This window comes from Thalassophryne amazonica, chromosome 10 (genome assembly GCF_902500255.1).
Source record: "Thalassophryne amazonica chromosome 10, fThaAma1.1, whole genome shotgun sequence".
In the NCBI taxonomy this organism is placed as follows: domain Eukaryota; kingdom Metazoa; phylum Chordata; class Actinopteri; order Batrachoidiformes; family Batrachoididae; genus Thalassophryne; species Thalassophryne amazonica.
In genome coordinates, this window is record NC_047112.1 from 4343347 (window position 1) to 4358469 (window position 15123).

The 15123-nt window shown below is 43.0% G+C and overlaps 2 protein-coding genes and 1 pseudogene across 2 annotated transcripts; all 3 read left to right on the forward strand.

The window, feature by feature from the left end:
• The first annotated feature begins 2618 nt into the window (after positions 1–2618).
• LOC117519423 lies at positions 2619–4609 on the forward strand. The gene is made up of 8 exons (XM_034180772.1): positions 2619–2754; positions 2938–2976; positions 3061–3339; positions 3432–3663; positions 3695–3762; positions 3900–4130; positions 4199–4267; positions 4377–4609. Exons 1-8 carry the CDS (start codon positions 2650–2652, stop codon positions 4536–4538), a joined length of 1185 nt encoding a protein of 394 aa, XP_034036663.1. The 5' UTR covers positions 2619–2649; the 3' UTR covers positions 4539–4609.
• Positions 4610–4809: 200 nt separating this feature from the next.
• On the forward strand, positions 4810–11726 carry LOC117519424. Its single transcript, XM_034180773.1, has 6 exons — positions 4810–4827; positions 4873–4935; positions 5121–5184; positions 5303–5416; positions 5595–5868; positions 10375–11726. The coding sequence occupies exons 1-6, from the start codon at positions 4810–4812 to the stop codon at positions 11564–11566; spliced, it is 1725 nt and encodes a 574-aa protein (XP_034036664.1). The 3' UTR covers positions 11567–11726.
• Positions 11727–13159: 1433 nt separating this feature from the next.
• On the forward strand, positions 13160–14751 carry LOC117519425 (annotated as a pseudogene).
• The last annotated feature ends 372 nt before the right edge of the window (positions 14752–15123 follow it).

Below are 15123 nucleotides of genomic sequence, written 5' to 3' on the forward strand. Positions count from 1 at the left end.
CCTGATCAAAAATGACTCCAAGATTTCTCACAGTATTACTAGAGGTCAGGGTAATGCCATCCAGAGTAAGGATCTGGTTAGACACCATGTTTCTAAGATTTGTGGGGCCAAGTACAATAACTTCAGTTTTATCTGAGTTTAAAAGCAGGAAATTAGAGGTCATCCATGTCTTTATGTCTGTAAGACAATCCTGCAGTTTAGCTAATTGGTGTGTGTCCTCTGGCTTCATGGATAGATAAAGCTGAGTATCATCTGCGTAACAATGAAAATTTAAGCAATACCGTCTAATAATACTGCCTAAGGGAAACATGTAAAAAGTGAATAAAATTGGTCCTAGCACAGAACCTTGTGGAACTCCATAATTAACCTTAGTCTGTGAAGAAGATTCCCCATTTACATGAGCAAATTGTAATCTATTAGACAAATATGATTCAAACCACCGCAGCGCAGTGCCTTTAATACCTATGGCATGCTCTAATCTCTGTAATAAAATTTTATGGTCAACAGTATCAAAAGCAGCATTGAGGTCCAACAGAACAAGCACAGAGATGAGTCCACTGTCCGAGGCCATAAGAAGATCATTTGTAACCTTCACTAATGCTGTTTCTGTACTATGATGAATTCTAAAACCTGACTGAAACTCTTCAAATAGACCATTCCTCTGCAGATGATCAGTTAGCTGTTTTACAACTACCCTTTCAAGAATTTTTGAGAGAAAAGGAAGGTTGGAGATTGGCCTATAATTAGCTAAGATAGCTGGGTCAAGTGATGGCTTTTTAAGTAATGGTTTAATTACTGCCACCTTAAAAGCCTGTGGTACATAGCCAACTAATAAAGATAGATTGATCATATTTAAGATCGAAGCATTAAATAATGGTAGGGCTTCCTTGAGCAGCCTGGTAGGAATGGGGTCTAATAGACATGTTGATGGTTTGGATGAAGTAACTAATGAAAATAACTCAGAAGGAACAATCGGAGAGAAAGAGTCTAACCAAATACCGGCATCACTGAAAGCAGCCAAAGATAACGATACGTCTTTGGGATGGTTATGAGTAATTTTTTCTCTAATAGTTAAAATTTTATTAGCAAAGAAAGTCATGAAGTCATTACTAGTTAAAGTTAATGGAATACTCAGCTCAGTAGAGCTTATTTTGTTCTTATTTTCAAAAAACATGTGGAGTCAATTCAGCCTGCATTGTTCTGGTCAGTTTATAAGTTTTTCCTGCACATGTTCAGGTATTTTTCTTTTCCTTCTTTATAAGAGTTTGGTGTTTACATTCGTTCTACAAAGTTTTAAAAAAGAATAAAATGTACCACAAATAAAAAAGTAGGGACTGTATGTAAAATGAAGATAAAATTAAAATGTTGCACTATTCCCAGTTTCTCCACTCACACCCACAGAAGTCAAAAGTTCTTCCAGAGTTGTGTCTTGGTGGCTTCCCTCACTTGTCTCCTTCCTGCATGGACATTTAGTTTTTGAGAACTGCCTAATTCACCCAGATTTACCCTAAAGTACCACACTGTTTGTATTTCTGAATGATTGATGTGAATGAAGTATATGAAATATTCACTGACTTGGGAATGTTCATGTTTTCATTCCCTGACATTTATCAAGAAAAGTGGCTGTAAAAATTATTCATAATTTTTACATTTAGAATGAACTGCCCTGTTCCAACCTCTTTTTTTTAAATGCTGCAGGACCTACACCCCCTCCAGTCCAAAAACACTTGTGTAATTGTTTGTGAATCTATGGTTTTGTCTACTTAAATCCAGATGTATAAGTCATTGACTGTCATTCTGTAGATGCTCAGTAATCCACATTGTTGTGAAAGTGGTTTGTGTTGCTGGTCATGTGTCATGTTTTGTGTCATCCTGTAGTTTGCTGTTAGATTGTTTGCCAGCAGAGTCAGACAGATGGAGACAATGTCATTGTGTTTGAGCAAACGGTGATTTCAAAGTCATGGAGGATAAATTTGTGCAGTTTACATTTGATATCTTTGGCGTAATACTGTGTGGTGGAAAAACTGCTTTGGCTTTTTCAGTCGACTACATTTCTATCAGTTTGATCCTATCAAATATCCCTCAGAGGTTGTTGCTGTTATGAGTGTTGTGTGTAGTTATAAGAATCACACAGAGTCTTGATAGAATCAGAATTAGTTTTGAATGTGTTGATTCAGTGCATTTAAAGCTGTATTCTCAAGGTCAGTGCGAGGTCACTTTGGCAAAGTGACCAGTCTGAAGGCGAGAATTCATATTTCCGTTAACAGCTGCTTGGTGAAAACATGCTCGGGCTGTACGCTGTTTTATTGAGATCAGACGGGTGTTTTTATTGTCTGTAACTTGCCTCTAACAGTCAGCTGACAGTTATTGTTGCCTGGAACAATGAGATTTATACACCAAGCTGACCTAAAATGAACCGTTGTACATTAAATTGACTTTATTGATGAGTCTGACCTGTTTGAAAAGTGACCAAATGACATGTATTTGTATTGAGTTCAGTGACATTTTCACTGAGAAACTCCGCCCCTCGAGGTTAATCTGCCTGGATACCAACCTTGAGAATTTGTGCAGATGTGGTTGTTGCTACTTCATTGAAGACTTTATTTTGAGTCATGTAATGTAATTCATGTATTCATTGTGTGTACATAGATGCCTCGTGGCAAGTCCCACCGTCGCTCCGAGGCAGCCAGGAGGAGGATGGCGGAGTGTCGGACTGAGGTTCTCGGACCTCAGTCAGCCTCCAGTGATACTAGTGCATGTATGCTAATACACTGCTAATACATTTTGTATGTTACAGTGTAGTAGAGTGGACTTTCTGATTTGTGAAGGTTTATAAAGTTTAAAGTTGGTGTGTCTGTGTGTTCATCAACAGGTTGTGGCACCGGCTGGCGCCACAAAGTGCACTGATGGCCAACTTCTGCGCACACTGGGTGCCAGCACAAGTTGGTCATTCCTGCTGAGGTCCCAGACAAGAAGGTACGAGGAATTCATACAGAATACACTGATGTTGGCAGGTTTTAACTGTTTTCATCCTAAAAGAAATCCCGTCTTTTCTCCCAGTTTGTTCTTGTTGTTGGGGCATCCCATCTGCGCTCCCTTGCAGATGGGATTGTGCCGATGCCAGAAGATCGCTACAGCTTTGACTTCATGTCGACTCCAGGGGCGTACGCGGACCACCTTAGGACTGAAGTTGTTCACGCTGTTCTTCCTCGGACCCCTGATGCTGTTTGTCTCATTGCCCCTGGAAACAACCTGACGGCCTGCACCACGCCCGAGCACGGGGGCGCAGCTTTTCACTGCTACCTGGTGACTGTCTGCAACAGCTGGCCGACTGCACAGGTAGGATGTGCATGTATTCTTTTTACTGATACTGATGTGTACAGATGAATAGAATTTTGTAATTAATTAACCATTATTATTATTTTGTGTAGGTTTTCGTTGTGGACCGCGTCCCACGCTTGACGGTCCCGGGGGATGTTCAAGAGTTTTTCCGTCAGGAATTTCACCGCGTGTCAGCTCGCCTTGGTATGTTTGAAATTAATGATGATGCTGTTCTAAACACTTGTATGGTGGCTTATGAGAATTATATTTTAAATATAATTGATATATTATTAGACCCATTATGGTTTTCTAATAAGAAAGTTGACATTGCCTTTTTGAAAGGTTTTCAGTCATCCATGTTTTTTCTTTTAAGGTGTTAAGTACTATCACCACGCTGGCCGCTTCCCCCTGAACAACCGGAAGCTGTGGTGCCATGATGGTGTAAGTAGAATATATTATTTAAATATCACCAATATGTTCCCAAGACAAAATGATACGACGAGACAGTCAAACGTACTGTTTGGCAATAAAAGTCACTGGTTTCAAAATAATGTTCAATCTTTATTCTGTCATTGTAGGTGCACCTCAGTGATGACAAGGGGATGCTCCTCCTCGTGGACTCACTGTTGGCTGCCACCACCCACCACCTGGAGACACTGGCACCTACACGACAGCTGTCGCGCCCAGTGTCTCCCACGCCTAAACCCAGGCCTCGGCCACGGGTTGTACCACGTGTGGTTGTGGTCGGGGAGGTCCCTGTTCCACGTCCCCCCCTCCCTGAGTGGACATCTGTGGAGCCAGGCAGGAAGGTAAGGGGTTGAACAATGTACAGATGTTTTCATAAAAGAAGATAGTTGTTAATTGATCCTTTATTTTTTTGGCTGTCCACTCCAGTGACCATGAGCGTGGCTCTGGTTCACCCCAGAAGAGGGTGGTTCATCATGTGGTAAGTTATCTTCTCATTTAACAGTTATATTTCCATGACAGTGATGGTTTGTGTGCTTCGTCAGAGAAAACTGCAGCCTTTAGAAATGCTCCTCCTGTCTGTCGTAAAGGTGGATGGCGCTCCAGTGGCCGTGAGGGAGTGTTTCATTCCAGTGAATCCTGTCCAGTTTTCACCGGCTGTGTTGGCTGCCGTGGACAAGGTTGTTCCATCGGCTCTTGGCGGCGTTCCCACAGGCAATGAGGTAATTAACCTGAAAGTTACTTCTGATTGATTACATATTAGTAAATTTGCTTTCCTTTCTTTACACTTGGAATAATACAATAATGTTTCTCTATAAGGGGTTGTTGTCCAAGTGTTTGACAGTTTTCTTTTGTTTTTCTCACATTAGACCTGGCCTGTGAAACGCCAAAGGAAACCTGTTTCCTCGACATGTGGACAGGCCAGGAAGCAGGTATGTAGTGTTTTAATCCAGATCTATGTGTGTTGCAGGTTGAGCAATAAAAATAAAAATTTAGCATGTGTTGAGTTATTGTGAAAGAAAGATGAAGTCATTGGTTTTGGTTTGTTTAGGAGAGTATTTATGATTGAATTTTCTGTATGTGCAGGTGGTGGCGACACGTAAAGCTCCGGTGTCTGCCAGTGTCATGAAGGAAGCGGCGAGGAAGAAGGTGGGTGCAGTTTTGTTTGTGATGTACTGAAAGAGTATGAAGCCAGTGTGAAGCAGGACTATATCCCAGCTGTAAATGTAGACATTTGACAGAACTTAAGAAAAGTCTTTACACAGAAACTTTAAAAACAATCATGTTTTTCCAGTGTACTTAAGGGCTTTTTTTTTTTTTCTTTCTTTCTCTAGGTCATGACCTCAACATCCGTGTTGACTGTCCGTCCTGAAGCCCGCGTCCTGGAGCAGGAGGCAAGTAGAGTTATTTGAAGGTTCTTTGTTAAGCTCTCTGGTGTTGTAGCGTGACAGTCATATGATCATGTCTCTGTCTACCATTGTTAATGTTCTTGTTTTTCTTTCTCTTTCTGTTGTAGGAGGCAACACCAGACCCTGTGTTGACCTGTGCTGCGTCTGTGCCGCTCTTCCCCCGGTGTGGTGGCGACCTTCCTGCGGCGACCCTTCTTGCCCTGTGCCTGTCCAGCCTCAAGGTCAGTGTATTAACCCCTTGCCTTGCAGGTGTTTTGACAATGCTACACATCCAGTAGTGTTAGGGAACAGCCTTCGTACAACAGCGTCTCGTTTTGATGTTGACGTGTACGTAGCATGCAGTGTTGTTGCAACAGTGAGACATAGTGTGTCTCCAGTTTGTACGTGATGTCTGTGTAGAGGGGTGGAAGCTGTCAGCTCAGGTGGAACAGAGGGGTGTGTTCAGTCAGCAGGAGCTTGGTCTGTATGGTAGGAAGTGGAAGGTGGATGTGGGTCACGGTGTGTACAGGGAGTTTAGGGCCTTTGATGATGGGACTGAGTTGCGAGAGGAGCTGCAGCAGCGTCTGTTGAGGGATGGGATGTGTGTGTTGAACCTCCACAGAGCAGTCAGCTTGATCATCCAGCATGGGGAGTTCTTGGTCGTGGTTGATTGTGGGGAGCGTAATGCTTCAGGGTTGGCGTCAGACATTGGTCGGTCTGCTGTTGTGTTTAATTCAAGGATTCAAAGGATTCAAAAGAATTTTATTGTCATATGCACAAAGGAACATGTTTCCTGCACAATGAAATGTGTTTACTGCATTTAACCCATCCTAATTGCCAGTTAGGAGCAGAAGTCGCCTTTAGGCGCCCGGGGACCAGCTCCAGATGTATATCCTGCCTTAGGTCAACAGCAGGGGTGAGCAAACCATGACCGGCCTCATGACGACAGACGACACACACATAACACACATAAGCCGGCCTGGTACATGAACACATATAAAAAGCACACAGAAGGTAAAACTTGGGAAAGAAAAACCTGCATTGCTGCTGCATTGAATCATGCAGCAGCAATGCAGGAAAAAACCCATCAGCACAATGAACAATGATCACACACAACAACAGGACGAGAGACGACGACCGAGATTTGTAAGAGTCCAGTTATCAGACAGAACACCCGGAGGCCGCCTTTAGGCGCCATCAACAGCCTTGTTTGTCCATTCTGGAGGGAGGAGGGGCCCAGCAGTGAACAGTCCACTGTCCACAGTCAACGTTAGAGCTGGAGAAGCTGAGGGCGGGGGGAGACGAGGGAGAGAGGCATGAGCGTTGTTCTTCTTCCAGGAGGTTTTTATCACAGCGGCCTTGAAGTGCAGCTGTGTTTTGGGAAGCAAAATGAAAATCCAGATTAGCAGACGCCTGAAAGATTCCACAGTCTGAGACAGAGTGGCTTTCAATACATCTGAATTAGGAGAGGAGATGTGGTCATTACTGACGATCAATGCGGTTTTCCAGTGCAGCCATTCTACCGGAGATGGTATCCAACGCGCGGTTAACACCCGCCGACTGAGCTGACACTGCCCTTCCAATCAAATCAATCATGTGGGGCAGCCTGGACGGGCCAATTATTGCCGCTTCCACTTTCTTAATTTTCCGATAAACCAGCGCTATGCCCGCTCCACACAGCAGGAACCCGGTCACCACCATGCCAAATATATACACATCTTCGATGTCCTCCACAGACAGCGTGTAAAGGCACATGACCTGCCATTTCCAACTGTCCATCACATAACCCATCACATGCGTCCCGGCAGGACAGGTCGGGTCCTCCGCTCCCGAGTGTCTTGTAGAAAAAATAGTGTCAATTGTGTTCAGAGACCACTTTAACAGATCCATTTTTGCTGTTTCCAGAAGAGCAAAGCTGGCAGCCTCACAGACAACATGCCACAGAAGCAGGAAAGATAAGGAGGGAGGGAGAAGAGAAAAATGCGACCGTCTCGGCCGAGAGCAAGGAGGAAAAGTACGTGCTGGAATGACCTGATGATTCACATCCTGAATCTGAAGGAGTCGTTACAGGCAGAGTGGTTTGGTGTCAGCAGCATCTCTGTGGAGGAGTGTGTTGCTGAGGGAGAAGGCCACAGTGTTCCTGTGTTGACGGATCCACAGGCTTCCACTCAGTCCCAGGCTCACGCTTCCGTTAGAGGAAGTTTCCATCAAGGCGACCAGCGGTTTAAATATGGTGGTCTTCAGTGTATGGCCATTAGTTTAGTTGCTCTAGTGAAGCACACCACAGAGAGTGTGTTTTCATGGCAGTCTGACACACTGGACCAGGTTGTGGTCTCAGGTGATGGGTTGTACACGTCCCTGAGGGAAGACAACCGGATCAGTGCTGGGGCTGAGCACCTTTGCGTCCCGGATTTGCCTCAGCAGTGTGTCCTTGAAGGACAGACGTTTGATTTGGAGTTTGATGATTTTGTTAGTGGGGATGCTGATGTTGTTCAGGGAGATTTCATTAATGTAGCTGCGTGCACTACTCTCTCTGATGGATTGAGTAAAATGTGCACAACATACAAAACCTGCTTCTTTACACTTGCTGGCAATACTTGTGCCATCATAGGTGAAAGAGGTCGGTATGCGGTAGTGGACTCCCATGCTCGCAGTGCAGATGGGATGGTCGATGGTGCAGGGCGGAGCGTTGTACTTTATTTCAGCTCGCTCCAGCATCTGCTGGAGCACTTTTCCAAGTTTGCAGGATGTGTGAAACAAACACCCAAGCTCTTTGAGATCAGTGGTGTTTGTGTGAAGCGCCCAGGTGCAGCTGAATGTAGAGAAGGACAGGTTACTGCTCCTACTGAGGAGCGTCCTGTCACACCAGTGGTCTGTGCATCCATGAGGAGAGGAGAGAAACAAAAATGCACATTTAAGAAGAAGAAACACAGTGATGATGTTGCTGTGAATTCAGATATTGCGTTTGTTGAGGATGTAGCATGCAAAAACTTGTCTAAAGATGTAGCTCTCGCTCTGTGTACACAGTTTAACATAGAGTCCGAGAGAGTGGAGTGTGCATCTTCTGCTGTCGGTCCCTTAGGGACTCCTTGTAGGACAGAGAAGATTGTGGGTGATGGCAACTGTTTTTTTAGGGCTGTCAGTCAGGCTGTTAGTAGTACACAGAAGTACCACAGGAGCAATCCTGTGGCATATCAGGGTATTCTGAGAAGTGAGTATTCCTCTATATCAGAATACATCACGGTGTCAAGGATGTGTTATGTTGGTACTTGGGCCACTGAGTTGGAGATTCAAGCAGCAGCTGATTATTTAGGTGTTAGTGTGTTCACCTATGACAATGATCGCTGGCTTGAATATAGTTGTCAGGGTAGGAGGTTGTCATATGAAGGTGTGTATTTGCATCATGGTAAAGGTAACCATTACGAGACAGTTGTCTGTGTTCATCAGCCTCAAACACAGAACTGTTATGGTTACTGTAAGGTTAACACACCTGTGTCTGGAGGCTATAGCATTAGAGACCATAGTGCAGTTGACAGTCCTGTTTCTGCTCTGGGTAGCTTTAATCGGATTAGGTCAGATTCATGTGCTTTTTCGAGAAAGAAGAAAAAATTAGCCAGGAAACAAAATTACTTGTATCAGGAATTTAAGAAGGCATATGAAAAAAGAAAATATCAACAAAATTTGCTGTATAGGGGCATGAAGAAACATGCAAGTATTTGTAAATACAAAGAGAATCTTGAACATAAGAAAAGGATTAAGACCCTTAGTGTAGAGAAATATAGAGAGGATCCTGAACATAAGATAAGGCTTAAGACCCTTAGTGTAAAGAAATATCGAGAGAACCCTGAACATAAGAGAAGGGTTAAGACCCTTAGTGTAAAGAAATATAGAGAGAACCCTGAACATAAGAGAAGGGTTAAGACCCTTAGTGTAGAGAAATATAGAGAGGATCCTGAACATAAGATAAGGCTTAAGACCCTTAGTGTAGAGAAATATAGAGAGGATCCTGAACATAAGATAAGGCTTAAGACCCTTAGTGTAAAGAAATATAGAGAGAACCCTGAACATAAGAGAAGGGTTAAGACCCTTAGTGTAAAGAAATATAGAGAGAACCCTGAACATAAGAGAAGGGTTAAGACCCTTAGTGTAAAGAAATATAGAGAGAACCCTGAACATAAGATAAGGCTTAAGACCCTTAGTGTAAAGAAATATAGAGAGAACCCTGAACATAAGAGAAGGGTTAAGACCCTAAGTGTAGAGAAATATAGAGAGGATCCTGCACATAAGATAAGGCTTAAGACCCTTAGTGTAGAGAAATATAGAGAGGATTCTGAACATAAGATAAGGGTTAAGAACCTTAGTGCAGCGAAATATCAACTTAATGTATTGCATAAGAGAGAAATGATTGAACGAAGTAAAAGTAAATATCGCTTAAATAAATTTCATAGAGATAGTGTAAAGGCTGCTAGCATCAGGAAATATTGCTTAAATAAATTTCATAGAGATAGTGTAAAGGCTTCAAGCATCAGGAAATATTGCTTAAATAAATTTCATAGAGATACTATAAAGGCTTCAAGCATCAGGAAATATCGCTTAAATACATTTCATAGAGATAGTGTAAAGGCTGCTAACATCAGGAAATATCGCTTAAATACATTTCATAGAGATAGTGTAAAGGCTGCTAGCATCAGGAAATATCGCTTAAATACATTTCATAGAGATAGTGTAAAGGCTGCTAGCATCAGGAAATATCGCTTAAATACATTTCATAGAGATAGTGTAAAGGCTGCTAGCATCAGGAAATATCGCTTAAATACATTTCATAGAGATAGTGTAAAGGCTGCTAGCATCAGGAAATGTCGCTTAAATACATTTCATAGAGATAGTGTAAAGGCTGCTAGCATCAGGAATGTCGCTTAAATACATTCATAGAGATAGTGTAAAGGCTGCTAGCATCAGGAATGTCGCTTAAATACATTTCATAGAGATAGTGTAAAGGCTGCTAGCATCAGGAAATGTCGCTTAAATACATTCATAGAGATAGTGTAAAGGCTGCTAGCATCAGGAAATGTCGCTTAAATACATTTCATAGAGATAGTGTAAAGGCTGCTAGCATCAGGAAATGTCGCTTAAATACATTTCATAGAGATAGTGTAAAGGCTGCTAGCATCAGGAAATGTCGCTTAAATACATTTCATAGAGATAGTGTAAAGGCTGCTAGCATCAGGAAATATCGCTTAAATACATTTCATAGAGATAGTGTAAAGGCTGCTAGCATCAGGAAATATCGCTTAAATAAATTTCATAGAGATAGTGTAAAGGCTGCTAGCATCAGGAAATATCGCTTAAATACATTTCATAGAGATAGTGTAAAGGCTGCTAGCATCAGGAAATATCGCTTAAATACATTTCATAGAGATAGTGTAAAGGCTGCTAGCATCAGGAAATATCGCTTAAATAAATTTCATAGAGATAGTGTAAAGGCTGCTAGCATCAGGAAATATCGCTTAAATAAATTTCATAGAGATAGTGTAAAGGCTTCAAGCATCAGGAAACGCATTGTTAAGAAAGAACAGACAGGACAGTTTGAGTTTGTTGTGCATCAGTTTTTAGAGAAAGTGAAGGACGGCCCAGAGTTTGTCTGTTGTGTGTGCCATCGATTGTTGTTTAGGCACCAGGTTCTGAATTGTAAGTGGGAAGACTATAGGAAGACCGAGACAGTAGCCTCAATAGCATCAAAGTGCATAACAGAGGACTACTTGCATCAGTGTACTAAGGACTGCGATGTGCCTTGTCAGTGGTTAGATACAGCTCGGGGGAAGCTGTGGATTTGTTACAGTTGCCATTACAAGATCAACAGGGGTGAGATGCCACCTGAGTGTTGGCTGAACAATCTCACAGTTGACCCTGTTGCACCAGAATTGGCATGCTTGAATAGTTTAGAGCAACACTTAATTGCGTTGCACATTCCATTTATGAAGATGGTAGCTCTGCCCAAAGGGGGGCAAAATGGAGTTCATGGTCCAGTGACCTGTGTCCCTGCTAACATTGTACAGACTAGTAACTTGTTGCCTCGTTCCAATATGGAGGGGTCTTTGTTGGCAGTGAAACTGAAGCGCAAGTTGACCTATAAAGGTCATTATGAGTATCAGTTTGTTGATCCTCTGCGCATTAAGCAGGCCTTACAATATCTAAAAGCGACCAATAGCCTTTATAAGGATATTGTGTTTAATGAGGCCTGGTTAAATGAGTTTTGTAGGGAAGAGGAAGTCAAAGTTCCTGGAGCATCAGAAACTGTAGACGGTGCTGATGCTGCAGCTGAGGATGAGCTTCTGCATGACAGACAGCAAGCAGCATGGCATGTTCCAGGACACATGTCTCATGCCTGTTGATATTGCTCAGGAGGTCCTTGACCAGTGATTTGATGGTGTTTTGAATGTAGCTCCAGCAGAAGGCAATAATCCTGTGAAGCTGCTTAGTGACACCACGAATGAAGCAAAGTGTTTCCCCGTGTTGTTTCCTCGGGCCAGAAACACTTATCACGAGCGTCGGCCGTATCACTTGACTTTGTCACGATACTTCAACAACAGGATCCTTCATGCAGACGGCAGGTTTGCATGTAACGTTGAATACATATTTTTTGCAGTACATGTCCGAGGTTGAACAGGTCGTGTCGAACGTTTCAATCGCTTTGCGTAAAGGCGAAGGGGGTCAAAGGTCCTACAAAGTCTCTGACATCTTAAAAGATGAGGACTCTTTGAAACAGATGCTGGAGTTTGATGACGGTTATCGTTTTCTTAAGCCTATTAGAGCCACTCCAGCTTTTTGGCAGGGAGCACAGCACACTGGCCCTTGGGGAAGCCAGGTCGAGGCCCCACATTGTAACCTGTGGGGTCCCCCAGGGGTCGGTCCTTGGACCGACCTTATTTTCCATGTATATGCTCCCCTTGGGCCACATCATCAGCAGGCATGGAATATCCTTCCATTGCTATGCTGATGATACTCAGCTCTATGTCAGATTAGACCACACTTCCTCATTTTCCATTCACACTCTCACTGCCTGCCTGGAGGAGACAAGGGCGTGGATGAATGACACTTTTCTCCAGCTAAACAGCACAAAAACTGAAGCCATTCGCATTGGCACTCCACATCAACTGAAATCATCCCCCCTCAAAGTATTTTCATTTTCAGGCCACAACATTCCATTATCAACATCTGTTAGAAACTTGGGAGGCCGTTTTGACCCCAACCTTTCATTTGACATCCATATCCAGCATATCTGTAAGACAGGATTCTTTCATCTTAGGAACATTTCCAAACTCCGCCCCTCCTTGTCGTTGTCTGATGCTGAGAGGCTGGTCCACGCCTTTGTCTCCTCCAGGCTGGACTATTGTAATGCACTCCTCATCGGGATGTCTGGCAGAAATTTACAACGTCTCCAGTCCATTCAAAACTGTGCTGCCAGGATTCTGATGGGGGTGCCAAAAACTCAACACATTACTCCCATCCTCAACAAACTCAATTGGCTTCCTGTTAGGTTCAGGGTGGAATATAAGATCTGCCTCCTGACATATCAGTGTGTCTACGGCGGTGCACCAGTGTACCTCAAAGAACTTCTGTCCCCCATGAGCCCATGAGACGCCTCCGCTCAAACAACAGTCACCTCCTCCAGGTCCCCAAAACCAAGCTCCACACAATGGGGGACAGAGCCTTTCAGGCAGCAGCACCACGCCTGTGGAATGCCCTGCCCATCCACCTGAGGGCGCCACAGTCAGTGGACTCTTTTAAATCAAATCTTAAAACGTTTTTATTTCAGAAAGCTTATGAATTATAGTTGCTAATTTTAACTGATTTTTAATTGATCTTGTTTTATTTTTTTTGTTGTTGATTGTTGTTTTATGCTTTTTGTTTAACCTTTGTGGCACTTTGAGATTTGTTTACAAATGTAAAGTGCAATATAAATAAATTATTATTATTATTATTACCTTCTGGCCTGTGTGCGTCAGCTGGGTGTTCCCACGTGGTTTTGTTCTTTCAGTTCAGCAGATATGCGTTGGACAAATCTGCTGTATAGTATTCTGAAGCAGGAGGGCCGAGCAGCCACTGTAGAGGATTTAGAATGGGCTGATAGGTGTGATTTGTTGTGTCGCAATGCAGTCACCACAGCTCGTATGTTTGATTTTCGGTGGCATTGTTTCCTTAGGGAGGTTTTGATGTCGCCGTCTCACCCGATAGGTAAAATTAAGGATTCCTTTTACCGGGTTGAGTTTCAGCAGCGAGGTTCTCCCCATGTCCATTGTTTGTTCTGGGTAGAGAATGCCCCGCTGATTGACAAGAACACTGATGAGGAGGTAGTCCAGTTTGTTGATAAGTATGTCACTTGTGAACTACCGTCATGAGATGAGGAGTTGCTTGACATTGTTACCAGTGTTCAGCAACACTCCAAACGACACTCAAAGACTTGTAAAAAGAAAAAAAACTGTGTCGTTTCAATTTTCCCAGGCCAGCTTCTGCTCGGACCTTTATCAGTCGACCTGAACCTGATGAGGTTTTCGAAGAGTGCCGTTGTTCGGTTGATCCGACAAATGTCCGTGCACCCTGTGAGTGTCTTAAAAAGCGTTTAGAGTATTTAAAAGAAAAGAGAAGGAAGAAGGAACAGGCCAAGAGAATTTTGACTTCCATTAAGCAGGCTTTGTCGGATGAGGACAGTTGTTATGATAGTATAGAACAGCTGTTTCATCACTTAGGAATAACTCAAGAAGCTTTTGAAGAAGCGTGTGTTCGGAGCACTCAGGTTGTTTTGAAAAGGCAGGTTAATGAGGTGTGGATTAACCAGTACAGTAAGCCTTCGTTAAAGTGCTGGAATGCCAATATGGACATCCAGTTTGTTGTTGATGCATATGCCTGTGTAGTTTACATCATTTCGTACATTCCCACAGGGGACAGTACCATTAGGATGAGTTTGCCTTTAAGTGTGTTCAAACAGAAGGCATCCTCAGCGTCATCTGACGATCTTAGCGCCGAAGACATGTGGATGACGAGCATCGTTGATCGGTACAGGAACAGACCTAATGATAGTGTTTTTGATGATATGTGTCTGGCTGCGTTTGTGTCCAAGTATCGTGTTCTCTCAAAGAATGAGAAAATTAAAGGCGCTACTAAGTTAAAAGGCAAGTATGGGTTTGTAGCTAAGAGAACGCGGACACAACCAGCTATAGTTCGATATGCTCGCTTCTCTGAGACCAAAAGTCCAGAGTTGTTTTATCAGAGCATCTTGCAGTTGTTCCTGCTGCATCGCATAGACGCTCACCTGAAACCTACTGTGTGTAACCTTTGAAGAGTTTTACAGTTGCAGTTATGTCAGGTTTAGTGATGGGTCCAGGCATTCTGTGAAGTCTGTTGTTGATTCAAAGAGACGTCACTTTGAGATTGAAGCCGATGAAATAGATGAAGCTCAGCAGCAGATAGATGATAAGGGTGTGTTAGAGGATGCCTGGTGTGAGCTGTGTCCAGAGGCTGAGCTGAAACGCTTAGAGTGCGTGCAGGAACTCAGGGATCATCCACAGGTAGTGGATGATCATCAGGTTAATATTCCTGATTTGTCTGATAACAGGCAACAAGTTTCTCATTTAGAGAAAAGAAATAATGTCATGACCCGAAGTGAGGGCTTGACATTAATTAGATCGCTGAATGAGACCCAGTTGTCCATTTTTTACCGGGTCCGTCAGTGGTGTTTGGATCGGGTGGCAGGTAAGAAACCAGAGCCACACACAGTGTTCTTGGTCCATTAGATGAAAGGGAAATTATTAAGGTAGTTAATACATGTAAAAGTAAAAAGTCAATGGATCATAATGATGTACATATGTCTTTAGTAAAGCAAATAATTACTGAAATTGAAAAAACCATTAGCATATCATTTTTAATGAATCATTTCAAACTAGAATTGTTC

Coding starts and splice junctions, on each gene's coding strand:
- LOC117519424 (XM_034180773.1), top strand. Junction 4,936..5,120: donor AGGAAGCGGCGAGGAAGAAG/GTGGGTGCAGTT, acceptor TTCTTTCTCTAG/GTCATGACCTCAACATCCGT. Junction 5,417..5,594: donor TGTGCCTGTCCAGCCTCAAG/GTCAGTGTATTA, acceptor ATGTCTGTGTAG/AGGGGTGGAAGCTGTCAGCT.
- LOC117519423 (XM_034180772.1), top strand. CDS start 2,650: ATGCCTCGTGGCAAGTCCCACCGTCGCTCCGAGGCAGCCAGGAGGAGG. Junction 2,977..3,060: donor CTGAGGTCCCAGACAAGAAG/GTACGAGGAATT, acceptor CTTTTCTCCCAG/TTTGTTCTTGTTGTTGGGGC. Junction 3,664..3,694: donor TGACATTGCCTTTTTGAAAG/GTTTTCAGTCAT, acceptor TTTTCTTTTAAG/GTGTTAAGTACTATCACCAC.